At 39.5% G+C, this 27660-nt stretch overlaps 1 protein-coding gene across 2 annotated transcripts in view; it reads right to left on the reverse strand.

Moving 5' to 3' along the window:
* AFF2 (AF4/FMR2 family member 2) overlaps positions 1-27660 on the reverse strand; it is a 3001139-nt gene that overhangs the window by 729356 nt on the left and 2244123 nt on the right. For both annotated transcript variants that reach the window (XM_044057592.1, XM_044057591.1), the window contains exon 11: positions 17829-17866. In XM_044057592.1, coding sequence (XP_043913527.1) covers positions 17829-17866 — 38 coding nt within the window. The remainder of the gene's footprint in view (positions 1-17828; positions 17867-27660) is intronic.

The following is a 27660-nucleotide window of genomic DNA, read 5'->3' on the forward strand; positions in this document are numbered from 1 at the left end:
TGGCTTCCCATCCATGTGAAGTCGAGTTCATTCCTAATCCTACTCAAACACAACCTTGACTAGTGGATGGGGAAATGGAATTTACCCCTGGACTGACACTTATGCTCTTGTCAGATAGAGGCAGCTTCATAAATGTTCTGCCACCTAACTATAACTATGTCCCTGGGTAATGTATTCTGTTATGTATAAATGGAAAAATATGTTGAGCCCAAACTATTTGCCCCTGTGTGATGTATCCATTCATTTACAAATGGGAAAATACAGCCAGGATTAAAAAGGTTTCCCAGGGGAGTTAAACTATTAATCACCTATAAAGCTATGAACTTAGGACTAAAGGATGAATATACAAATCTGTGTGATAATGAAGAAACATTATGATTCATTATTTTTTGCTTCATCAGTTTCAAACCAGCAATGAATCAGTGCATAAGCTGCAGATGGGAAAGCAGATCCTCTATAGTTATACAATCAATTTGCATGTATTTTTGCAATCTTGCAATGTGCAGATATATAGCTGCATTTCTTCACGACATGAGGTTTGTTTTGCTGTGTAAGAAGCAAAAAAGTTAATTTGATGAATGAGTGTTGCTGCTGTCTAAGTTGCAGAACACAAGTAGCCAACATTCTAATGAATGAATATTCCGGAATCTTTAAAGGTGTGCTCGTTAAAATTTATCACATTGAAATACTGAGCAGTTAATACAAACGCAGACGTTATTATAATCAGTCAAAAGAGTTCACAGCCCTGGAAACAGAACATTTTGTGGTATGCAGATTGTTTTTCATTCATTTTGAGAAATGGCACTGCATGTCATTTCACAGGTAATACCATTTTTTATGGTTTATGATCAGTACAACAGAGATTAGCATCTAATTTTCACATGTCTTGATCATGTCTGTGAAAGAACTAATGTTAAACAGTCCATTCATTACAGCACTTAATGATAAGCAGGCAAACTACAAAAATAAATAGCTCTCTAGTGTTCTGAATGAAATATGAGCAGATGTAAGCACAGGCTTCAGCGACCTTCATTTTCTTTTAATATTAGGAGCATTTCAAATCTCTAAGATACATGGTCGTGTAATAACACAGTCTGTAATGAACTCAGATACTAATTACCTCAAAGTTAATAGGCTGCCTAAAGGATAAGTGAAAAAATATCTTATTGTGGAAGACAATCACACATTCACACCCATTCTAACTAAGATATGGGATAGTGGGATATATGAAGACAAAGGAAGTTATTGCATTTGCAAATATTTGTTCTAGTCTTCGTTTATGGGCTGGGCACATAATAGGAATGCTTTCCACATATTAAATGCAAATAAATACTTAGGATGGCTAGCAGGTGAAATATACATTATTTAATTGTTGTTTTTGCTTTTATTGCACTTGGAGTTGTTAATTTACTAATTATATGATGGTTTTTAATGTATTCAGGCTGCTAATGTAATCACACTGTGGATAAGGCCATTTTTTTGTATTCACCTTAATAATTTACGCATTAAACACAATGCCATAAATGCATATCACGCTGTCATCTTTGCAACCCATGTTCAGTAATAACATATTTTGTATTAAAATGGCTTATTTTTATTATTAAAATGGCTTATTTTTATTAATTTAAACAGGATATGCATTACAGGGAATAAATGCTGAATCTTTTTATGAAACTAGAATGAAGCAAAGGGCAGTTTGGCTCCACATTGTCTTTGAAGAATGAATTATATAAGGTCTTGCATGAAGGCAATCAATCAGAGTCAATAAAGTTTTAACCTTTCAGTTATATGAAAAGCAATTAAGGATGATACACAAATGTTGCAGCTGTTTAGAAAAGGAACCATATTAAATTAATTCTGAATTTGCTGTTTTAAACATGTTTCCCTTATTATATTCCTAAGCTATATATGTAAGCAAAAACATGAAAATGTAACATTGTGTATGTAAATCCATGTTTCAAAATGACTCTTTAAATGTTCCCTTATTTTAAATTCAACTTTAAGTGGAATAAATTACAGTAATATCAGGGTTTGCTTACCAGAGTACAGTTATTACAATTGCAGAACTTGACTGCTTTTTCAGGAATTATCTTTTATACAGTATTTTATTTTTATTCATATTGTAATAAGAAGACATTCACAAATTCAGTATTCACCAACTGACACCTTGGTAAATATTCAATGAAAAGTAATTGGTCTTACTGTCAACACACTTTACTCAAGTATCAACACAAACAACAGACATTATTTGCTCCACATAGCAATTCATGCTTTGTTTACTAAAGGACATTTTTGCAGACATTAGTACCCTGAAGATTTACAATATATCATAGGTTAGGAGTTACATGCTCAAAATAAGTATAACTAAAAATAAAATGCCCTTAATATATACATCTTTGGGCAACTAAAGACAAAAAAACCCAAAAATGTGTGAAGTTCCTTTTTTTTGTCATTTTCATGAAACATCCTTTAAATTATATGTGTCTTTATAAAATATTATGGGCACTGCCGACTATGGGAGAGAAAAAAAAAAAAATATATATATATATATATATATATATATATATATATATATGTGTGTGTGTGTGTGTGTGTGTGTGTGTGTGTGTATATATATATATATATATTATATATATATATATATATTTATATATATATATATATATATATATATATATATATATATATATATATATATATATATATATATATATATATATATATATATATATATATATATATGTATATAAATAAACAACTTGTTCTGGCAAGGCAGTCTTGTGTAGATTTGAGAATGAACACTACAAGCCCAGAAACTGCAAATAATTAAGTAAAATCCTAGTAAAGTAACAGCAATATGTAACGCTCACTGTTATACATCAAAGTTTTTTTTTTTTGCAGGGAGGACAGGGGTCTGTACCTCCTGATACAGGGGAGAACATCCTTCCCACACACGCATAAGTCAATTCTCAGAATGATGTGCTTAAAAGTATGGGGAATATTTTGAGAGAGAGCAGTTTTGGATGTAATATACATTTGCCTGTAATCATACTTAAATTCTTGTGTCCTGAATATCACAGTTACATTCCTTGAATCAATGACCATACTCCAATAATGATTGGATGTTGGTGAGCTCAGGCCAAAAGATCATAATCTACGAACAACAGGGATGCTTTCTGCAAGACCACAAGCCATAAATCCTTCCAACCTTGGATATCCAGTAAAGGCCGGCGGATGGCTTAATAGTTAAGGTGTTTATCTTAGGGACACAAGTTACCAAGTTGGATCCTCAACTTTGAAGGGAGATTGGCTAACTTAAATGTCCAGCAAGACTAGCTAGCCTAGTTCTTGTCTATGAACCTATGATTTAGTAACCTGTCCATGAAAACCATCAACAACACTGCTAACAAAATGTATCTTGTAGTGATTACATTTGACATAGTGCCAGGAACATAGAGTAATACATTCATGCACAGAACATCTTTTTTATTATTTATTTACCATTTGTTTCCTGGAGTAGAGCACTGATCCAGTTGGACCATTTTCAGTCTCAGCCTGGGAAAAGCAAAGACCAGTTAATAGTAGATATATCTACTACCACCCTTGAAATTACTTGGAACATGATCTAAAATTGTAAATTTCTTGAAATTAATACATTTAGTGGAATGTTTATATAATGCATTTAATATGTACCCTGTTTTACAGCACATATATGCTCATATGCCCAGTTTTTCAGATTTCTATTCGTTTTACCAGTATAGAATGACTTGCACATTGCAGATACTGTACCATAAACAGTATAATCTGAAACACGTGGGCCTGTGCTGAAAAAGGGCCATTTTAGCTCAGACTACCACAGTAAACAAATTTAAAATAAACAAACACGTAAGAAATAACCTGGAAAGGATTAGGTGCTTCCTTTATTGTAGCAATAAACACTCATTCCCTCATGAATTAATCTACATATAATATGTACAACTTCATGCTCCTTTTTCTCAACTACATTTTTAAAATTGCAATAGCAAAAAGAAACAAACCCACACAGAATCACAGCTGGGGAGCCAATAACCAAAAACATGATGTGAATATTGTATGAGGAAAGGTTTAGAATACAGTGCTTTAGCCAAACACAATAAAGATAAAGGGGAGGAAGACAGATTTCTCTTTCAAATTTTGGAAGTGTTGCATGAGAGCATGAGAATGGATGACTTGGTGAATGATACTGAAGACACTAAGCTATGGTGGATTTTGAGACTGAGAGCCCCTAAGGACTCTAAATTATCTCATCCCCCTGAAACCAGAGTTAAAAAGTAGGAGGTTAAAAAGATTAACTTTGCTATTATGTAAATGTGCATGCTTTTTAGAATTTTTATTGTATTTTAACATAGTATTTACTTAGTATAGTTTGTCTTATTTCATTTCATTTTTAGTAGTCATATGACAATTATAGTGAGTTGCGATTGGTCATTTGTTGATTGATGACACCTGTTTACAGTACTTAATTCTCATTTGTGTTAAGTTGGTCTGAAGAAGCAATTTGTTATTGTGAAAGCACTTACCATGTTATTAAACCTTGGATTTTTATTTGCATCGTGTTTTGGTTATTGGCTCCCTAGCTGTGGATTTGTGCAGGTTTGTTTGTTTTTACTGTTGCAGTGTTATCCATGCACAGTTTATTACCTGAGGTGTGAGTTTTGCCGGTATACACATTTTTTTATATTTTCTCTTTTGTTGATGAATTTTGAAAATTCACCCATTCTCAAACACCTCAACTGCAGTACTCATAATTTTCCAGTTATCAGTCAGAATACATTAATCCAATGTTGAAGGAAAACTCATACCAGAGATTCCACTGCTCATTTGCCTCTCCACTTATCTCATTGCTCATTTATTTTTCCTGTTATGTCCTTTGTATACCTCCTAAATTCAAATATTGTCACTAACTCATTAGTGATTTCAGTAACTTTACCCATATCAGTAGTTAAATTCTTTACCTTAGTAAGCATACTTTTCACAACATTATTTTTCATGTGTTGCTGATGCCTGCTGTTTAAGTGTAGAACAGAGTTAATATGTGTATTTTCAAAGCCCATCTGGACTTTGAAAGTCACATTGGACAAGTCCGTATAAACTAGAGTGTCCAAAAACTCAAATTTTATCTTTGTTACATTCATTGTAAACTTTCAAAAAAAAATCTGTTGTAAAATTAAAATATTCATAAAACTTGTCCAGCTGTAACATTAAAAATAAAGCCCTTCTTAACTGAATCCACTTGGCAAGCCATCAGCAGAACTCACCTTCTATCCAATCTCCTATACGCCTTATCCATTTTTACCAATCTAAGAAAATGTGACATGGCTAAACTAGAATCCTGTTACTGCAAACTATTCAGATTTGCTGCCAACTAACCCACTAGGACCCATCACTGCACTATACTTCACCATATCAATTGGTTAGAACTCCCCAACCTACTAACCTACAACACTCCACCCTGTTACACCCTGATAACTGTCCATCCATTAGCAAACTTGTTCAACCCGACTCAAGCAGTAGAATTTTAAGGTCATCTAATAAATTACTCTTGATGGTCAGTAGGTCAAACAACATAAATGGGGACTCCCTATACTCTCATAAAATTGCCAAGATATGGAATGATATACCTCAACATATTCTCAATACTAATAACACATCGAAAATCAAACAGCTACTTAGGGACAAAACACACATTGCTCTGCTCCAGACCCGATTAACTACTAAGCTTACGCCCCACTAGCTCTCCCTTACATGTTCTCTTACCTTTATTAAGTCCAGTTTATCTGACCTTGCTTCTCCTTTCTGCCCCCTACTAATTACCAGCATTAACATCTGTTGGCCTGTCTACTCCACTTTTTACCATCTGCTCTTTGTTTCTTATTCATTTTTGTCTCTTTTATTTACTTTCCATCTCCACACCAAGCTAAACATATGTTTCTTGTTAATTGTGGCAATCACTCAAGTGATAAACTTCTGTAAGTATCATTTTGTCTTATGCACTATTAGAACATTGTATCTGTGGAGCTTTCCTTCCCAGGCCTCTACTGAAAATGGGCCAGCAATGGCCCATTTGGACTATCCTGGTAAACAAATAAAAATAAATAAAACATTGTAACAGTATTGTAGAACTCAGTCTAACATAATGTTATAGTCTACCTAATGTAATATGCTGCCTGCAAAAACGTTCTAACAACACATTAAAGTCTAACAGGACAGAATAGAAATCTACCTAATATCAAGGTACATATATACTACGGTGGTGGTGCTGCGGTAGTGTTGTCGCCTCACAGTAAGACGTTGTCTTGTTCGATTCTCAGCTAGAGAATCTTCTGTGTGGAGACATGCATGAATGGGCGTACCTTCGTTGAAGGTTGTGCGTCAGGGCCAGCAACTCGGCACGTAAAAATCTGCCAATCATTAGTGGACTGGAGTTCCGCTGTGACGACCCCTAACTGGGAAAAGCCGAAAGACACAACAATCAAGGTACATATAATTATGCAGCCATGCTTTAGTGTAGAGGCATAAAGCCCTAGCTATGGTCAGGTGTCCTAAGTTTGCTTAGTTTCTCAGTGTCTGAGACATAGAAAGGGAAGGATAGGTGTTCATATCTTGCAAGAAAGATGTGTGGTACCATGCTCCTTGCAATGAATTGTGAATTCTGGGGACATGGAAAGGTACTGACTGATTCACCAGAGAGGTGGAACGGTATTGGCTGGATCACCAGAAAGATGAACAGTACTGGCTGAATCACCAGAGAGTTGGAATAATAAGCTGCACATCCTCATTTTATGGTTGATCATATAGAAATACAGATGTGCATGAGGGAAAACAGGAAGTAGGGCATATAAATGGACCCCCCCCCAGCAGCATTGTGACATTGCAATAGGACACCTCAGTCTCCTCAGTAGCCCTTAAGCATGGGTTAAAATAAGTCTCACGTGTCCAGAGTGCTTAGTACACCTGGTAGATAAGGAGAGGCACCAGTGGCAGCCTATGGCTAGATGCAGGGTGGAAAAAATACTCAAAAACAAAAGACATATACAATTCTACTGTAGTGCATGGAACACTGTCATTGCACTCTAATATTTGTTAAAAGACAACGTAGTTTATTGCAACTCTAGATCGAGACATGATAATAACAATGAATACAAAGAAGCTTAACAATAGAGGTCCAGAATCAAATTCAGGAGAAGGGAGATGACCTAGAAACTACAAATGGAGCTAGAATTTGTTTAGCTAGTAAAAATGATTTATATGGCAAAGTGTTATGGCATGTTGGGACACATGCCATAAGACCAAAATCGGTAACAGGAAAGAATTTACATAGTAAGTCGAATCCTTAGATGTATTATTTTACAGCCTACAAAACCAGTGTGCGTTGAAGTAAAAGATATAAAAAACAAAATATTACAGCTTCATTTCATAATGCATTCTGCAAGAGCAGACTGTAGAAATAAAAAAAGTATGCACCATGATACTGCAGCTAGTTAAGATGGAGCAGCTGGATAAAAGCAGAACCTTTAGAAGTAAGAAGCTTAAGACTCTAAAATATAATAGCCTGCTAGTACAGAGCAGCAAATAAAAGTCAAATCAGCAGAGAAGCAGATTCACACATTAATCTAATGTAGCTTGAAAGTATCATAAAACACACAATAAAGGTATTACTACTAACTGATAATGTTACAGGGCAGACAGCAGTAGAATCATTGCAGTCTTAAAGTATTGCATGGCAGGGAAAGAAAGTAATTGGTAGCATTAAAGAAAAGGAATCACTCATTTGGAAAGAGTATTTTAAGGGAGAAAACTTAAAAAGTAATGAAATGTACAACCTGGGTAGAATTCTGATCTTTCTGTTACATTCTATCAAGGTACAACAGATTCAGAAGTAGATAGTTCTAAGCAACAGGTGACTGCTGAGACAGAAGAGTTTAACAGTAAAAGAGGCTACATTAGTGTAGTTAGACAGATAAAGGGGCTGATCAGGGTTCTACACTTGCTTCTGTCTGTGCAGGACAAAAAGATCAGGGCTCTGGTCGAAAGGTAACTACAAGTAATGAAACACGAACAAAGGTAGATGAACTTTGTTCTAAGGTAACCTTTCAGAGGTATATAGAGAATAAAAAGTAAACGGGAGGATGGTAATCATTCATTTTGAAGTAGAAAGAAGCAATTTAGGAAAGGAAAAGGCTGTAAAAGAGTGGAGTTGATTCACCCAGAAATGGAGATAAACATAAAGAGAACCAGGAGTATTAGACTCATAGCAATGCATACTGAGAGACAATGTAACCTTGAACAGAGTCCTAGTAAACATTTTGTTGAGCTAAAACAGACAAACCCGGGGGGGGGGGGGGTAGAATAGAATGAAAAGAATTCAGTCTGCTATCAGAAGCCTACTGTGATGACGCATTGGAAAACAAAAGTTGCAAGATGCGTCTGTACAGGAGCTGAATATGAGGCAATGAGGAATTCTGAATTCAAAACAGTTAGGAACATTAACTGTTAGCACAGAAATAGATAGGATGAAAATGAAATAAAAACACTTGGAAGAGGATCCTCAGAAAGATGTGAGGGCAGAAAATGACATAAGCAGGAGAATGTGGAGTTCTGTAACTATTTATGCTAGTTTAAAGCAATGAATCTAATTGTAGAAGGTCTCTAAGCATCAGGAATCTGTGTAGCAAGAAAAGGGTATCACTGATATGCTTTATTTTGAGCTTTGTTTTACAGAGAAAATGCAACACAATGAAGGAAAAGGAAATTAAAGAGTGGTGTGTATTCAAACTAAGGCACTGAATGAAGCTACCTTGATACAGGAAATGGAAATTAAAGAGTGGTGTGTACTCAAACCAGGGCTGCCAGACGTCCCTATTTGGGTGGGACTGTCCCGAGATCAGCAGCCTTATCCCAAGTCCCGCCCTGCCGGTTTAAATCCCGGCCAGCCTCCACTTTGTTTTTTTTTTTTTTTTGATTGGTCTGTATACCTGGCATACAGTCAAATCAAAAATCACTAAACATGGAGCTTCTTGTGTTCGGCATTAAACAGACATAGCTCCGTGTTTAGTGATTTTTGATTGGACTGTTTCGTCCCTACCTTGCCGATACGAAATCTGGCAACCCTGACTCAAATTGAGGCACTGAATGAAGCTACCTTGATACAGGAAATGGAAATTAAAGAGGGGTGTGTACTCAAACTAAGGCACTGAATGAAGCTACCTTGATACAGACTATGGAAGCTAGCATTCCTGAAAAAGTGAACTTACCAGTAAGACACACAAACTTTAAAAAAGGTGCTTGACACGATAGTCAGGGAGAAATGTTCATCAGAGCAGCAAATTCGAGTCAGACTGATATGATAAAGGAATAGAACATTGAGAAATTTAAAGTGCACATTAGCCCTGTATTATATAATAGATCAAACCGTTCTAGAAGAAGAACAGTTTCATGGATACCTTAACCTCTAAGTGCAAAAAATATGGACAAAACTGCGAATAATGGGGGCACATAGGCCCCAGAATCAGGGACAGATTTTACATATTGCTCTTATGAACTTAGAAAGTTGCTAGAATATTAATATTGTTTGAAGGATATAAAATCTCAACCACAAAGGCATGTCATTATGTGCAGTAAACTCTCAGTTAACCAAAGCAACCAAAACTCTTGAGCAACCAGAAAGAAAAAAAAATTGTCCCCCCCTGCATAAACATACCTTATGTTTTTAGTGTTTGAGTTTTAAAAAGGAATATAGGAATAAATTCCATCTCTTCCCAACCTAAGAACAAGTCAAACAAAACAAATAGTATAAGGTACAGTATTAGTCAGGCCTATTTTTAATAGTAACTCTCAAGCAGAAACTACAGTTATCTGGCATCTACCAATCCGCATGGGTGTCGGTTAAATGAAAGTTTATTGTAGTAATTTCAAGCTTCAGTGATTGCAGAAAACCACTACTTTTATGAGGAACAGGCCAAAAATATGAGGCATAAATATGGATATTTTACAAAAATCGAGACAGCTGAGTGGCATGAGGGCATGTACGCTTTAGGTGGTGGCATTAGTTGTATGTAATGGCATCTTTGATGTCAAACAAAGTGATGGCAATGGTAACTGCTGTGATACCTGTGTCAAAATTAAAACTAGGGAAGAGAAACAAGAATTATGTATCTTAAAATCTGCAAGTAAAACCAAAGACAACAGTTTTGTGAGTGTGGTGAAAAGTAGTTTTAAGGAGAAAGGTGAAAGAGAAGATTCCCTTTCTGAAGAGGGTGATCATTTTAACAGTGCAGTGAAGTTACTGACAGCAGTATACTGTATGTGTAAGGAAGACACCTGTAAGCATAGTACCTTGTGAAAAATAGGTAATGAGGTTAGTGTATGCAAAAAGTAGAGTGGAACCTAAAGTACAGGGGGGCATTCAGCCTTCTGTAGGAAACAAGACATTCGTAAAGCTAATAAAGAAATTAACTGTGGTGCTAATAAGGATGCTAACTATTATTATGTATCTGTAGATGTAAGGAACACTTGGGACAGAGGTAAAAGTCCATTTAAAGACAGCATAAATAACTTACAAGATGGTTTGAAAGGGGTGACACCCACAAACCAGTAATCATTAAAAGGGAATTTTCTGTTAGATTGGTAAGAAGGGGTGGCTCTCACAACATAGAAACAATAAAATGGAAGCTTTTATTTAGGGAACTAGATGATTTTTGGAGAGTTATAGTGCAATACTAAGTTAGTGTTCAGCACACGTTTAAGATGGCTGCAGAAGGAAGGTTATGTTGAGGTCTTACAGGATGCCAGAAACCATAACATGGGTAATACAGAAAATAGTACTATAGTGGATTAAGGGAGACATAATGGAAAACTCTTTCTCCTATGGAAGGCATACAGTGTGACAGTGTCCCCACAACTACTGCTGTGTTGTCAGGTGGGTTGTCATGACTACACATTGTGATGACTACAAAATTCCTGGTTTTGTGTTGGAAGTGGATAGTCGTAGTATTCTGAGTTTGTTGAATCTATGAATATTGTATAAAGTCTTGTATAATTCTGACATTTTAACATACTGATGATAGAAATGTCTTCAGGTCTTTACATATTATCAGAATGTATGGGAATGTGCGGAGTGTGGAAATATTTTCATAGTGGTTTACACAATAATTAGCCAAATCATTGGATTTTAATTGCCAATTACTCTTTGATATATATATATATATATATATATATATATATATATATATATATATGTGTGTGTGTGTGTGTGTGTATACATATATATATATATATATATATATATATATATATATATATATATATATATATGTATACATATATTGACAGATAGATATAAAATAAATGAAATGTGCAGAATGATATAAAGAAAAACTGTGAAACACCATTTTACTATATGACTGACCCGTTACATTAGCATACACTATATCAAACACAAATGGTCGAAACGCAATATACTGACATGCTGTTATGCGTGTGCCAAGCATGAACCTAGTTGCATGCAAAACTAAAATAAAAACAAACAAACAAACAAAAACATAATTATATATACCAAATCTAAGATCACAAAGCAGTGGGGAAAAGGTAAAATCCAACTCAGCACTGTACAGTGATCCCACAGAAGAAATGCTAACATCCTCAGATGAACCAGCAGTTCAGTAAAGCAAGCTTATTCCCAAAATCTATTGATGTACATGTACAAATTTATACCTTTATATCTATGTATATATTTGGGTATACTAGGTAAATAAGCACTCAGGTCACTCCAAAGTAAGTACAAATATGACTCGGTCATTGTCTATGCTGGTGTGAATGACCTGAGACGTACCTCCCTGGACTACATGAAAAGAGACATAGAGGAGCTCTCTGAGCATGTAGCCCAGGCCGGTATGACCCTGACCTTGAGTAGCATCTTACCCTCACCAGGAATGATGCCACAATATGAAGACAAGATGATCAATTTCAACAATTGGCTTAACTATTGGTGTCATTCAAAGGGGATCCAATGCCTGTCAGCCTGGGATGACATGCTCGACAAGCCATGATGCTTCGGTAGGGACGGCTTGCACCTGTCACCCCTGGGCTTTTGGATATTGGCAAAGGCTCTTGCTTCCCCCATAGTGCCTTTTTTAGGCAAGGCTCAAAAGACAAACCCACCTCCATAGGGATCACAAGGGATAAGAAACTAAGAGTAATGCTACTCAACGCCAGAAGTCTAAACCTCAAGATGCACACACTCAAAACTCTCCTTAGCATGGAGAACATCGATATCTGTGCAGTAACAGAAACCTGGTTCAAGGCTCCCGAGACCACCCCAGCACTACCAGGTCATACCTCATACCATGCTTTTCAGCCCCAAAACTAGGACCGAACCACAAAAGGAGGGGGAGTATCAATATTCGTCAAAGATACCCACACCTCCAGGTTGGTGGCACAGCACGAAGCATCAGAGACTATTCATATGCAACTAACAGTGGGTAAAACTGCCTTCCAGTTTATACCCTGCTACAGACCACCCTCCCAAACCCAGGAACTCCACTCGGCCTTCCTGAGAACACTGGAAAATATGAAGGTCTCTCCAAACACCATTATATTGGGCGACTTCAACTACCCAAACATAGACTGGGAGCATTAGTCTAGCTCCAACACCCTAGCCCAAAGGTTCCTAGAATTTATAAACTCAAATGCTTTGGAACAACTTATTACCACTCCCACAAGAGGGGAAAACTTACTGGACCTGATCATCACCAACATGGGGACTCTATGCTCCAGACCAGAAGTGTATCCCTCACTGGTAAGATCAGACCATAAACTAATCTCATTGGATATTCACATCCTGACCCCACCCCCTGCCCAGAAAACCACAGTGAAAAACTTCTCTAAAGCAAATCTCACACTCTTCAAAACTGAGGTGGAATCCTTCAAAGCCCCCGAGCCTGTGGAAAATACAGCCCAGACTGAAGAATCCTTTATAAACGCATTCTATGAACACCTTCAGGAATGCAATGGATCATGCAATCCCAAATAAAACCAAGACCCAATCCTCCAAAGGCAGACGTCCTGTCTGGTGGACCCCAGCCATAAACAAACTATACAATAGAAGGAGGAAGCTACTACATGATAGAGCAAAATCCCAAAAAGGGAAGGCATCTCTGATCAGTATTAGCAAAAAACTATGGGCACTCATAAAATCGTCTAAGGCCAGCTTTGAGAGAAAAATTGCACAGGACACTAAGGATAATCACAAGGCTTTCTTTAGTTATGTTAGGAACCTGGGTGGGAATTCCCAGATATGCTCAGAATTAGTCCAAAATGACAAAAAATACATCAAACCCACAGACATTGCCAACATCCTAGCTGACAGGTTCAGCGGAAACTTCTCCCCCTCCTCCCCATCAAAAGGGCAAATATCTATCCCAGCAGAGTGCTGCCCCCCTGACATCTCAGATGCTCAGGTAAGAGCTGCCCTCTCCAAAGCAAAAAAACACCGCATCAATGGGACCAGATGGTGTCCCGGGCTGCGTCCTACATGAACTCCAAGAAGTGCTAAACCCAAACATAAAACTACTGTTCAGTCTCAGCCTTACTACAGGATATGTACCCAAAGAGTGGCGTACAGCAACAGTGGTCCCTCTCCACAAAGGTGGTGCCTCAATGGATCCTGGAAACTATCGCCCCTTAAGCCTGACTAGCTTGGTCTGCAAAGCTATGGAAAGGATCATCATGGACCTCATAAATAAAGATATTGGGGACCTACAGACACTGGATCCTACCGAGTTCGGCTTTGTTAAGGGCAGATCCTGCCTCTTAAACCTGGTTGATTTCTTTGAAACAGTCACCAAGGCCATTGACGAGGGGAAGGTGGTCCACACAGCCTACCTGGGCCTTGCAAAAGCCTTCGATACAATACCCCACTCGGGCATTATAGATAAATTCACTAGCTTAAATATAAACCCCTATGTCACTAGATGGGTTGAAAACTGGCTCAAGGACAGAACCCACATGGTTAGAATTGCTGGAGCCATGTCAGACTCCAAACCAGTTACAAGTGGCATCCCACAAGGCTCAGTCCTGGGACCTCTCTTGTTCGGTATATATTTCTCAGAGGTACAGGCCAACACGGAAGAACTGTGGCTGACCAAGTTCGCAGATGACTGCAAACTGGGCGCCATAATCAACTCTCCAGCCGACACAAGCATCCTCCAAAAGGGCCTCATAGAAACAGACAACTGGTGCCAGAGCCATGGCCTCAAGCTAAACGCCAAAAAGTGTATAGTCATCCCCTTTGGCAAAAACAAAGTGCCCACAAATTACCACATAGGTGGTAATCCATTAAGCACAGAAGAAGTAATTAGGGACCTGGGGACCCAAGTTGATAGCAATCTCTCATTTGACAACCACGTGGCCAAAGTGGTTAGAAAAACATTTTATATAGCCCACCTAATCATGAAGGGATTCACATCTAGATCACGGGAGGTCATCGTGTCTCTTTACTCATCCCTCATCAGGCCCATAATTGAGTACAATGCCCCTTTTGGGATGTACCTTACCAGACACCTACAGCAACTGGAAAGACCCCAAAAGTACCTCACCAAGAGGATCAAACGGCTCAAACAGATTCCATATGCTGCCCGGTTAAAGAAACTCCAGCTCTACTCAGTGGCATACCGCCTGCTCAGAGGCGATCTGTGCCTGACGTATAAAGCCATGTCCAACCCGGAATTAATGGACATGCTGCACCTCAGAAAATCCAAATCCCATTGAGCTACGCGCTCAAGAGACTTGAACCTCAGCACTGAAATAAATAGGACATGCTGGAGGGACAGATTCATAACCCAGAGGCTCTCTTCACTCTGGAATAAAATCCCAGTCCAGGTTAGGCAGAGTCCCTCATTGACTCTCTTCAAGAGGAATCTTGATGAGTGGGTGGGAGATTGTAGGTTTACCTCGGGTATCACTTCTGTGTCACTGTTAGACAGAGGCACAGTATACTAACCTCAAAAAAGGGCATAGCAAAATAAATTTAAAATGGGTGGCGAAAGCCAAACACACTCTGGCTAGGCTTATAAATGCCCTAGGGCAGATGTCACAATTTAGCGAAAGTGCATTTTATTGAAAATGCACTTTCACTAAATGGGGAGTGGGAAATTAAAGAAAGCATGCAGGTTGCATGCACTGTTAGCTGTAAATCAACGTATAGTGTTGATTTAGAACTAACAAAGCTATCACTGACATCGTGGTACAGTGGGGATAAGGGAATATTCCCTTTTCCCCACTGTAGTACGATCTCGGAGTGAGAATAATAAAGTAGGGGGGTGTGGGGGTGACTTGCCCCCCTGCATAACACTGTTTAATAATGTTTTTTTTTTTTACATTTTTTTATGTTGATTTCTTTAGCGAAAGTACATAGTCAACAATATGCACTTTTGACAATATGCACTTTTGCTAAGGTGTATTATCAGAAACACAATTCGATGGATTGTGTTTTCGATAATGCAATAGTGACCCATATATGTGTGTGTGTGTATATATATATATATATATATATATATATATATATATATATATATATATATATATATAAATATATATATAAAGACTATCCTGGAGGGCTAAATTCAAGAAGGTAGTTTCTGAGTAAAGAAACATTAGAGAGGCCCTGAAAGGAAGATCTAGAAGCCTGGACTGAGAGTGGACAGAGTCAGGGGTATCTTGTGGACTGTAACTTGTGGACTATACCTTGTGGAAGTAAGTACTTGATGTTGGAGCTATCAGCCGTACTCTGGGAGAAGCTTACAGCCTTGGAGTAGATTGTGGACCTATCTGACATTTGATCCGAGACCGAGGCACAGAAACATCCATGTTAGTTCTGGGACAGCCTATATCCCAGAAGGGCTTTTTGGACAGGATAACTGTTATGGAGGTGCTGTTTGTTTTTTGATTGGTAAGCAAAGGGGTTAACATTTTCATTTTGGAAGTTAAACGAATGTGAGTTTTGTGCATGCTCTGCCCCCAATGTCTTCTTGAATCATACAGTCAATATAAAGAAATCTGCGCTACAACTTTGTACACAATGTTGTGATGTAAAACAACACTTACAAAATAAACATATGACATATCTGTCTACTATAAAATAAAGAGGGTCACATCAGCCCAGTGATTAACATTACTGCTTAATAGTTCTTTGAAGCTTGGGGTTCAATCCTGATCATCCATTCACTGTCTGTGTGAGTTTTCTCTGATATCTTCCTACATTTCAACATGTGCTATCTGAACTGGATAAGGATAAACTGTGTGTGTGTGTGTGTGTGTGTGTGTGTGTGTGTGTTTAAATAAGATCAATACTGATATATGAATGTAAAGTTACAATGAGATTTAGTAAAGCAATCTCAAACCTTCAAATATCCATTCACTGAATTGAAAACAGGGTTAGTTTTCTTTTCAGGCTTGCAACTCACCTGTACCCACACATCTCTGCATCTCTACAAATACTAATTGTAACATCATGTGACAGCTTGAGTAGGGTTTGCCCTTATCCCCATTGATACACAGTCTTGCTCTATAACATAGGTTCATAGATTAGGCTAACTGCCCTTGTGGGGCATTTTAAGCCAAGCCAGCTATCCCATGTGAGAATCAAGGCCTGCACCTTGTGTGCATAAAGTAAACACCTCAACTATTACACCAACATCCCAACCCATTACAATGTTCAGATATTAGAATGAGCTTTAAAAATGGGGTGCCATAAGGGTCAGTGTTAGGACGTTTGCTTTCACTCTCCCTAAATGACCTAATAAGGGTTAGTGTTAGGACGTTTGCTATTTTCACTCTCCCTAAATGACCTATTAAGGGTCAATGTTAGGAGGTTTGCTATTTTCACTCTCCCTAAATGACCTAACATGTGATCTTCCTTCACTTGATGTAGTTTTGTAAGCTGATGATATGCTTCTAATGGATTCTAGTAGGACAACTAAAAAACTTCAGTGAAAGCAACAGGAAAAAATGCACTAAGTTAAGCCAAATGAGCCATTGGTAGTATACTTAACATAAAACCAACCAAATCAGGTATTATTTTATTTCTATTTGTTTTATTTATTGTCCTTTGAAAACCATGAATGTCTGTCTGAGGCAATGACCCACTTTCAACAGAGGTCTGAGAAGAAAAGCCCCACAACATATTCAAAAATATTTAAACAGTAGTTGAGTAATTGTATACAAGGTGAGAAAGGCTCCACAAAAACACACATAAGAATCATGGCATTCTTCACATTACTGAAATTTAGCAGACTTCCTCACTTCTTGTTAAAGACCCATATAACAACCTTGTGACCAGTGTTGGACAATAAAGATACCTTGACCTTAGCTTCAATCCTTCTTTGACATAAAGACTACAATGAATAATCTGCTGGCCCATTTAAAACTCTGCTATAAAACATCATGTATTCAATCCCTAATAGCTCACCAGGCATTAGCCTGGTATGTACTTATACCCAAGCTGGTGTATGACCTCCAATTAATTGTTCTTCAATTTTTTGTAAACTCTCCACTAATACAAGTGGTAGAAAACAAAATATGTCACTTTGTAATTCTAGTAGAACCTCTCATGTTACCATCATGGCTTGCTGAAAAAGTTCTGATGGCTAACTTTTTGAAGTAGAACTGCCCTACTGAACATACTGTTATTCAACATACGGCCGTATATTACAAAATTCGTAATATGCTTTATTATATAAACTTAAGAATACCAAGATGTCAAGTGAAAAATATAACGAAGACTGAATACATACTTCACAGGAATGCTTCTTTGGTTTGTCTCTTGCACATTCTGTAATGAAACATATAAGAAAAACATTATGTATGAAACAGAATTCTGTTAAACATATTCTGTAAACTTTGCATTAAAATAGAAAAAAAAATCGTTCAGCTACGATCGTTGCAGAAACATTCAGATATTTCTGTGATGTCTTTTATATGTTCAACAATTTTCACATTTTTTATACTGTGGAAAGTCATAATTTACATTGAAACAATCAGTGCACCAAATTTGTCATTCTGGTATTAACAGAAGGCGTAGTGGTATTTGCTGTGGTGATACTTACCTGCCCTGCAAGGACTCAACCATGAGGCTTAATAAAAGGCTGTAACCAAATAAGATAGAATGTCCTTACATTCACTGCTGCAGTATTCCTCACAGACAGGATTCTCTGCTGAGGAAGCCCAACATCCAGCCAGTCTTCCAAAGCCTACTATTGTTTTAAGGTATGCCAAAGTCACCCAAATGCTCCTTGTGTAGCATAGGGCATAAAGATGATGTTCAGGCTTACCATATACAGAACTTTTTGCCGTCAGTCTGAATGTTTCTTTTTACCATTGGCCTGTTTTCCTATGTTTGTTTTTCGACAGCTGTACGCATTTTTGTGCTAAGGTAACACCTACACCTGTCTGCTGAATCATAGCAAGTTGCAGGTAAGTGCCCTGTTGGGGTTTTTGTTTTTTCTTGCTTTTTTTGTGCTTTTTGGGGTTAATGTCAGTGCAGGAGACAGATTCCCAATAAAGACCGCCACAATAAGTGTCTTTTTTGTCAAGGAGCTTCTTATGATCACATGTCTTCTTCAATTTTTCAGGCATTCATCCTGAAAACCCTTTGCAGTAGGCTTTATTCCCTTTCCTTGTATCTTGAGAACCAACGTCTTAAGCTTCTTGCTAAAGATACAATAGAAGGAATCTCCCACCCCAAGGGACAGTCGTTAGAGAAGAAGAAGGTGAAAAAGGTATGACCAGAATCTTCCACTGTCAAGCCCAGTGGTGGCTGGTGACTTCAAATCAAAGGGGGTCTCCAGAAGACAGCTGATGGGTGGGGCCAGTGGGAAGGGGTGTGGCCAACCAGAAAGGGGTGGAGCCATGACACAGTGGGATCCATGCTGACCATGCTTACCAATTTACATGTATTAAATGCTCAGTCACTATGGCACATGCTGAATACTCTACACAGTACATTGTTACATGTATAAACAGGTTGGTTTGAAGACCTATCTCCAGAGTCACTACATGGGAGAGTGGAGTACAAGTATGTCACAATTAGAAATGTTTCTGTCTGACGGTGATGGCCCTGACACATTTGTCATACTCTCAACCTCAGAGCAAGAAATCTGGACAAAGCCATAAATAAAAGTGGGACAAAGGCCCAAAAATAAGGAGACTTTTTAAATATTACTCTTACAAACTTAGAAAGTTAATAGAGGGTGGCCTAATGGTTAAGGTGTTTGCCTTACAAACATAAGGTGCAGGGTTTGAGTCTCACAAGGGATAATTGGCTAGGCTTAAAATGACTCATAAGGGCAATTAGCTTAGTACTAACCTATAAATCTGTTGTATTAATGAAGACAAATTTCTACTGCTGTGATGGCTTAGTGGTTAACTACTGTGACTATAGTGTACAGGGTCCTGGGTTCAAGACCTACAACAACTGTTTATTTTTGAATCAGCTTTAACAATTGGCTTAAACACTGGTGTCATTCAAAGGGGATCCAGTGTCTGTCTGCCTGGGATGACATGCTGGACAAGCCACACTGCTTCGCAAGGGACGGCTTGCACCTGTCACCCCTGGGATTCCGGATATTGGCAAAGGCTCTTGCCACCCCCATAGTGCCTTTTTTAGGCAAGGCTCAAATTCTAAACCTACCACCCTAGAACACAAAAAAGGAAAAAAACTAAGGGTAATGCTGCTCAATGCCAGAAGTCTAAATCTCAAAATGCACGCACTCGAGGCCCTTCTCAGTATGGAGAACATCGATGTATCTGCTGTGACAGAAACCTGGTTCAAGGCTCCTGAGAGCACCCCAGCGCTATCAGGTTTTACCTCATATCATGCGTTCCGGCCCCAAAATCCGGACAATACCAAGAAAGGAGGGGGTATCCATATTCATCAAGGACACCCACACCTCAAGACTGGTGGCAACGCACGATGCATCGGAGACCATCCAGGTGCAATTAACCATAGGCAAGACTGCTCTGCAAATTGTAGCATGTTACAGGCCACCCTCACAAACTCAGGAACCTCACATGGCCTTCCTGAAAACACTAGAGGGGTAAATGTATCACCAAACACCATCATACTAGGTGACTTCAATTACCCTAATATAGACTGGGAACACTACTCAAGCCCAAACACCCTAGCCCAAAAGTTCCTGGAATTCATAAACTCAAATGCCATGGAACAACTAGTCACCATCCCCACAAGAGGAGATAACATACTTGATCTCATCATCACGAACATGGGAGCACAATGTTCAACACCGGAAGTATACCCCTCACTGGTGAGATCAGATCACAAACTAATCTCGCTGGAGGTCCTCATCCCACCCCCCCCTGAAATAAAAAAGACCACAGTAAAGAAATTCTCAAAAGCCGACTTCACACTTCTAAAGACTAGTGTGGTCTCCTTTAAGGCCCGCGAGCCGGCGGAAAACAGTACTCAAGCCGCTGAATCACTTACAAATGCCTTCTACCAGCACCTGCAGGACTGCATGGATAAGGCAATCCCAAGCAAAACAAAGACTCTTTGTACCAAAGGCAAGCATCCAGTCTGGTGGACCCCAGCCATAAACAAACTCTACAACAAAAGGAGGAAGCTACTACAAGATAGAGCAAAATCCTTAAAAGGTAAGACACCCTTGATCACTATAAGTAAAAACTAAGAGCTCTCATAAAATCATCCAAAGCAAATTTTGAGAGAAAAATAGCTAAAGACTCAAAAGACAATCATAAGGCCTTCTTTAGCTATGTTAGAAACCTGGGAGGAAACTCCCAGATATGCTCAGAGCTAGTTCAAAATGATGTGAAGATTACTGATCCTACAGACATTGCCAACATACTGGCTGACAGGTTCAGTGCAAACTTCTCCCCTCCCCCAAAAGGAGAGATATCTATACCAAACGATTGCAGCCCCCAAACATCTCCAGCCCAAGTGAGAACTGCTCTCTCCAAAGCAAAAACACAGCATCCATGGGACCTGATGGTGTCCCGGCTGTGTGCTTCAAGAACTAAATGAGGAATTAAAGACACAGCTAGGACAGCTATTTAATCAAAGTCTTACCTCTGGATACATTACCCAGGAGTGGCACTGCAACTGTGGTCTCACTTCACAAAGGCGGTGCCTCCACCGACCCTGGAAATTACCGCCCATTAGCTTGACAAGTCTTATCTGCAAAGCCATGGAGAGGATCATAATGGACCTCATAAATAAAGACATAGGGAATTTGCAGACTTTGGATCCAACCCAGTTTGGCTTTGTCAAAGGCAGATCATGCCTTTTAAACTTGGTTGACTTTTTCAAACAGTCACCAAAGCCATTGATGAGGGAAAGGCAGTCCATACAGCCTACCTCGATCTGGCTAAGGCCTTGATACAATACCCCACTCGGGTATCATTGAAAAACTCATCAGCTTAAATGTCAACCCATACATCACAAGATGGGTTGCAAACTGGCTGAGTGACAGAACCCACAGGGTCAGAGTTGCTGGCGCCATGTCAGACTCAAAGCCTGTCACAAGTGGTGTCCCACAGGGCTCAGTCCTGGGCCCACTCTTGTTTGGCATCTACTTTTCCAAGTACAAGCAAACACAGGAGGGTTATGGCTGACAAAGTTTGCAGATGACTGCAAACTGGACGCCATAGTAGAAAACACATCTGTCACAGATATCCTTCAGAAGGGTCTCACAGAAACGTATAACTGGTGCCAGTGCCATGGCCTAAAGTTAAATGCCAAAAAGTGCATAGTCATACCCTTCGGAAAAACAAAGTTACCCCTAGCTACCAAATAGGTGGCAATCCACTGAGCACAGAAGAAGTTATCAGGGACCTGGGGACCCAGGTTGATAGTAGTCTGTCATTCGACACCCATGTAGCTAAAGTAGTTAGGAAGACCTTCTACATTGCCCACCTTATCATGAAGGGATTCTCATCTAGATCAAGGGAGGTCATAGTCTCCCTTTACTCATCACTCATCAGACCAATGATTGAGTACAATGCCCCATTCGGAATGTATCTGACCCGACACTTGCAGCAGCTGGAGAGGCCACAAAAGTTCCTCACCAAAAGGATAAAGGGTCTCAAAAATCTGTCCTATGCTGCCGGACTGAAAGAACTCCAGCTCTATTCAGTCTCTTACCGCTTGCTCAGAGGTGACCTTTGCCTAACATACAAGGCCATGTCAAACCCAGATTTGATGAATATGCTTCACCTCAAAAAATCTAGATCCATCAGAGCCACAAGGGCGGGAGACTTAAACCTCGACACGGCTATTAATAGGACGTGCTGGAGGGATAGATTCATCACCCAAAGACTCCCTATGCTGTGGAACAAAATCCTGGTACATGTGAGGCAGAGCACCTCGCTGGCCTTGTTCAAGAGAAATCTTGACCAATGGATGGGAGATCGCAGATATACCCCAGGAATTACCTCAGTGTCACTGCTCGACAGAGGCACAGCAAAATAATGGGTATAGTTCCCCATACTAAAGGGGTGGCGTAAGCCACAAAACGATGGGCTAGGCTTGTAAATGCCCTCGGGCAGATAGCCTAGTATGAACCTATGAACCTATGAATAGTAAGTCTTGCATTAGTATGAATTTTCTGATGGGTATGAAATCTGAAACTCAAATGTCTGTCATTATTTTCTAACTTCAGTCTTTAACGATTTGCCAATAATTTGGCAGAAAACCACAATTTTATGAAAAACAGACCAAAAATGTGAAGCAAAAATCTGGATAGTCTGCAAAAATCTGTACACAAACAGACACACACACACACAGACACAAACACCTTCTTAAAAGGGACCTTTAAACCCATTCTAATACCTGTCACCCAGAAACTTGTCTACCAACAAAATATACATTTATACAGTAACTTACAACAGATGCATGCAGCTAGAGTCTACAATAATTTAGATACAAAAACTCATAACAACAAAACAAAAGGGCAGCAAAAGAAACTACTGAGCAACAAAGGATAACAATGTCATCAACATAACCATCATTTTCAGCTACAAAATGTGACATAGCCTCGGTGTGTCATGGTAGAGCACTGAAAGCATAGGTCCCCAACCATGTCACTAGACTCTCATTCCATGTTCCTAAGCACCCAGGAATCTATCAGGGTCCAACCCGACACTCTCTTATTAGGAGAATTCAACTACCCCTCCATCAACTGGGAAAACTACTCATGCACCAATACACTGGCCCAAAGGTTCCTGAAATTCATCAATTCCAATGGCCTGGACCAGCTCATTCTGGCTCTCACTACAGGAAGCAACATCCTTGACCTGGTTATTACTAACATGGGCAACCACTGCACTGCACCAGTAGTCAATCCAAATCTAACCATAAACTAATCACCATGGAAATCCACATCTCACCCACACCTCCCACAAAGGTAACCACCTTGAAAAACTTCTCCAAAACTGACTTTGGGCTCCTATAAACAGAGGTGGCTAACTTAACGGCACCCATGCCAATGAAAACAGCTGCATGACTGCCGAATCATACACCAATGCATTGTATGAACATGTACATAAATGAATGGAACTGGCCATACCCAACAAAACTAAGATGCTCCCCTCCAAAAAAGGAAGCCAATCTGGTGGTCCCCTGCCATTAATAAACTCTACAACAGGAGGAAACTGTTGCAGAAAAAGGTGAAGTCCCAAGACTGGAAAAACTCACTTATTAGCCTCAATAAAAAGTTGACATCTCTCATCAAATCCTCTAAAGCCAGATATGAAGGCAGAATTGGGGCAGACACTAAAAGCAATAACAAAGTCTTCTATAGTTATATCAAGAACCTCCACAGCAATACCCAGATTTGCTCTGAGTTACTGCACAATGGTACCTCTTATACTGAGCCAACAGATATTGCTGACCGATTCAGTACCAACTTTACCTCTCTCTCTCCCACTAAAGACCAATCACAATACTGGAAGAATGCCAGGCACCCAGCATTACTGCAGCACAGGTTAAAGTTTCATTTTCCAAGGCTAAGAATACAGCTTCCATGGGACCCGATAATATCCCTGGCTGTGTTCTACATGAACTACAAAGCGAACTGGCAACCACATCTGTGTGCCCTGTTCAGTCACAGCCTCACCTTAGGCTTTGTCCCTATCAAATGGTGCACTGCTACAGTCATCCCTCTCCATAAAGGGGGAGCAACTACAGACCCTGGGAATGATTGCACCATTATCCCGATGAGTCTGATATGTAAAGCTATGGAGTGCATCATCATGGACCTGATTAACAAAGCTATAAGAACTCTCCAAACTCTAGACCCCACGCAATTTGGCCTTGTGAAAGGGAGATCATGCCTGCTCAACCTGGTTGACTTCTTTGAGTCAGTCACAGGGCAATGGATGAAGGTAAGGCAGTGCACACAGCCTACCTCGATCTGACCAAGGCCTTTGATACCATTCCTCACTCGGAATTATTGATAAACTCACTAAACTAGGCATCAACCCCTATATCACTAGGTGGGTTACAAATTGGCTCACAGATAGAACATACAGTGTGAAAGTAATAGACTCCAAGTCAGACTGCTGATCAATCACAAGTGGAGTCCAACAGGGAATGGTCCTGGGTCCTCTCCTGTTTGGCATCTACTTCTCAGAAGTCCAGGCCAACACAAAAGGACTCTGGCTGACCAGGTTTGCAGACGACTGTGAGCTGGGAGCCATTATTAACTCCCCAAGTGATGCAGACATCCTATAGAAAGGCCTCACTGAGACCAATGACTGGTATCGAAACCATGGCCTTAAGCTTAATGCCAAAAAATGTGTCATCATCCCCTTTGGTAAAAGCTCAGCTCCCACTAATTACCACATCGATGGGAGCCCACTGAAAACTGACGGCGATATAAGATATCTGGGGATGCAGGTTGACAGCAACCTCCTCTTCGACCACCACTTTGCCACTGTGGTCAGAATGTGCTATGTGGCACATCTCATTATGAAGGATTTTGCATCCAGGAAGAAAGAGGTCATCATCTCTCTCTACTCTTCTCTCATTAGACCAATCATTGAGTATAATGCCACATTTGGCATGTACCTCACTAGACACCTGCAACAGCTGGAGAGGCCACAGAAGTACCTCATGAAGAGGATCCTGGGCATTAAACACATGTCCTACACGGACAGACTCAAAAGACTCCAGCTATTCTCTGTCTCATATTGCCTACTTAGACTCCAGCTATTCTGTCTCATATTGCCTACTTAGAGGCGATCTTTGCTTGACTTACAAAGCCATGTCTGACCCAGCTCTGTTATAAATGCTACATCTAAAGAAATCCCAATCTCTCCAGACTACACATTCCAGAGACCTCAGCCTCATTACCACAATCAACAGAACATGCTGGAGGGACAGATTCCTCACCTAGAGACTGCCCATGCTCTGGAATAGACTTCCCATACATGTCGAGCAGAGCACCTCGCTGTCCCTCTTCAAGAGAAATCTTGATGAGTGGATGGATAATAGAAAGTTCACCCCAGGGATCACTCCAGTGGCTCTACTTGATAGAGGCACTGGGAAGTAATGTTGGGCAGCATGATGGCAGGGCACTTCTATGGGCTAGGCTTGTAAAGGCTCCAGGGCCATTAGCCTAGTACACTCCTATGAACTTATATGACTCCATTTCATGTTTTCGGATTAAAAAGCACTTACATTATGACCTTCCTGGTTAAAGTTGTTAGTAAGCTATTAGTACATATTCCACATTTTGCCCATTTGGTTCACATTAAGAAGGGTAGTGTTCCTCATTTTGGAAATAGAAGATTGAAAGCTATGAATACAACTAAACACCATCAGGAAAATACACACACTACTAGACCTAGGTTTACTAAAAAAACTAACAACATGGTTCAGAAGAACTAAGTCTTATCAATACAGTTCTCCACAAAAGGCCGATCACTTCCTTATCAAATATTAAAAATATATATCAAAAACACAGACCCACTTTACAAAATTCTATCACCTATGTAATGCATCAACCAATCAACAAGTTGTTCATCCCTTTAGGCTCGCACATCCTTTCTGTGCCTGCATTTCTTCTCAGACTTTAAAAACAAAAGCACAGATATTTCCTTTCCTTTGATTTCGTCCAGTCATTTGTGTCTACTTTTACCAATATTCAAGGTGGCAACTCTATTTCTTCCATTTATTTTTCTATACATTGTATGCACCCATACATCTATCACTAACCAATTTCTAAACCCTTAAACCAACTTACAGAACCCACCCAACCAGTCCTCTCACACACACACCTTCACCACTTCACTTGATATATGCCAGTCACCGCTACTACAGCACCTGTACTAACCTCCCCTTTTGTATCCACCCACCACTTGCTTGAACTATTAAATTTAAAAAAACACCATTACTTTAATAAATACTCTCTCTTTCCCTTTACTGACTTTAATCTGTGCTTTTACATATTATCATCACTATTTATTACAGTCTCATAAAATAAATGAAACTACTTACTTGTTACTTCAGAATCACCTTCATCCACCTACTCTCTCTTTAGCAGCTGAAAGAGATGGCCACACAGAATGTAGACAAGCCTCCCACCTCAAGCAAAGGGGGGGTAGGGGGTAACAACTAGACTACAGCTTCTGCAGCTCAGTTCAGTTTTATTTATTTTTTTTTTAACAGCTATGGCTGTCAATTCCACTCGCCACTGGAAGCAGGCAATCCTCTCCTATTGTTATCTCCTGAGCAACGACAAGTCACTGTTTGATCAAAGTTACAAACTCTGTCTGTCCAAGCAAAGTTACAAACTCCATCTAAACCAAAGTACTGCTACTGACTGTTTCTCGCTCTCTTTTTCCCAGCATGCAAAGCGTGGAAAGAGAGAGAACCAATCAGTAGCCATCCAGCCATCCATGTCATGTATGTGACTGCAGATGTGGTAGCCCGAGCCCCTTCCACTTTACTGTTAACAGCAGTCCAGATTTACAGAAACTATTTTTTTTTTAAACCCTGAACTCGCCAAGCATGCCCAGTTCGAGTTCCGGGACTTTAACAGCGAGTCAGTCGGACTCATAGCTAAGCAGCCAGCCTGTATACAGTAGTATACAAATAAATATTTTATTTTTTAAAATGTTCTTTCTTTTTCTTTCTTTTCACAGCTGAGGGGGCTGCAGCCCTGCAGTCCAATCGCATGAGCCACCACTGGTCAAGCTTCTGCCAGGTGTTTCTCTTGATGTCGTTAGTAACCAAAAGGCTCACTCAGATGTGTTGTCGGATTTCTCAACTGTGACCAGGTTGCAGGCCAGTGAGGATCTGGCTGGCACTATGTCCAAAGAGGCTTGGCAGGCATCTGTTTCAGATGTTCAGGGGGAACCATGGTTAATTTTTTCTGAGGAGCCTAGGGGAGTTCTTCAGATTTTAGTTGGGGAAGAAGTTCCTACATTTCTCAACTGCCATCTTGGGTCTGAGTTTTATATGGTGGACATTACCTTAAAAAGAAACAAAAAAACTAAACATGTTTCTTCTGCTTCTAGAGTTCAACAAAGTGAGTGGCAGGCCTTTACTCAGGGGCTATTTACTGCTTTAATGTCATTCAAGCCTTCTCA

Source organism: Protopterus annectens, chromosome 15.part0 (assembly GCF_019279795.1).
Source record: "Protopterus annectens isolate FY-2018-M chromosome 15.part0, PAN1.0, whole genome shotgun sequence".
Taxonomy (NCBI): domain Eukaryota; kingdom Metazoa; phylum Chordata; order Ceratodontiformes; family Protopteridae; genus Protopterus; species Protopterus annectens.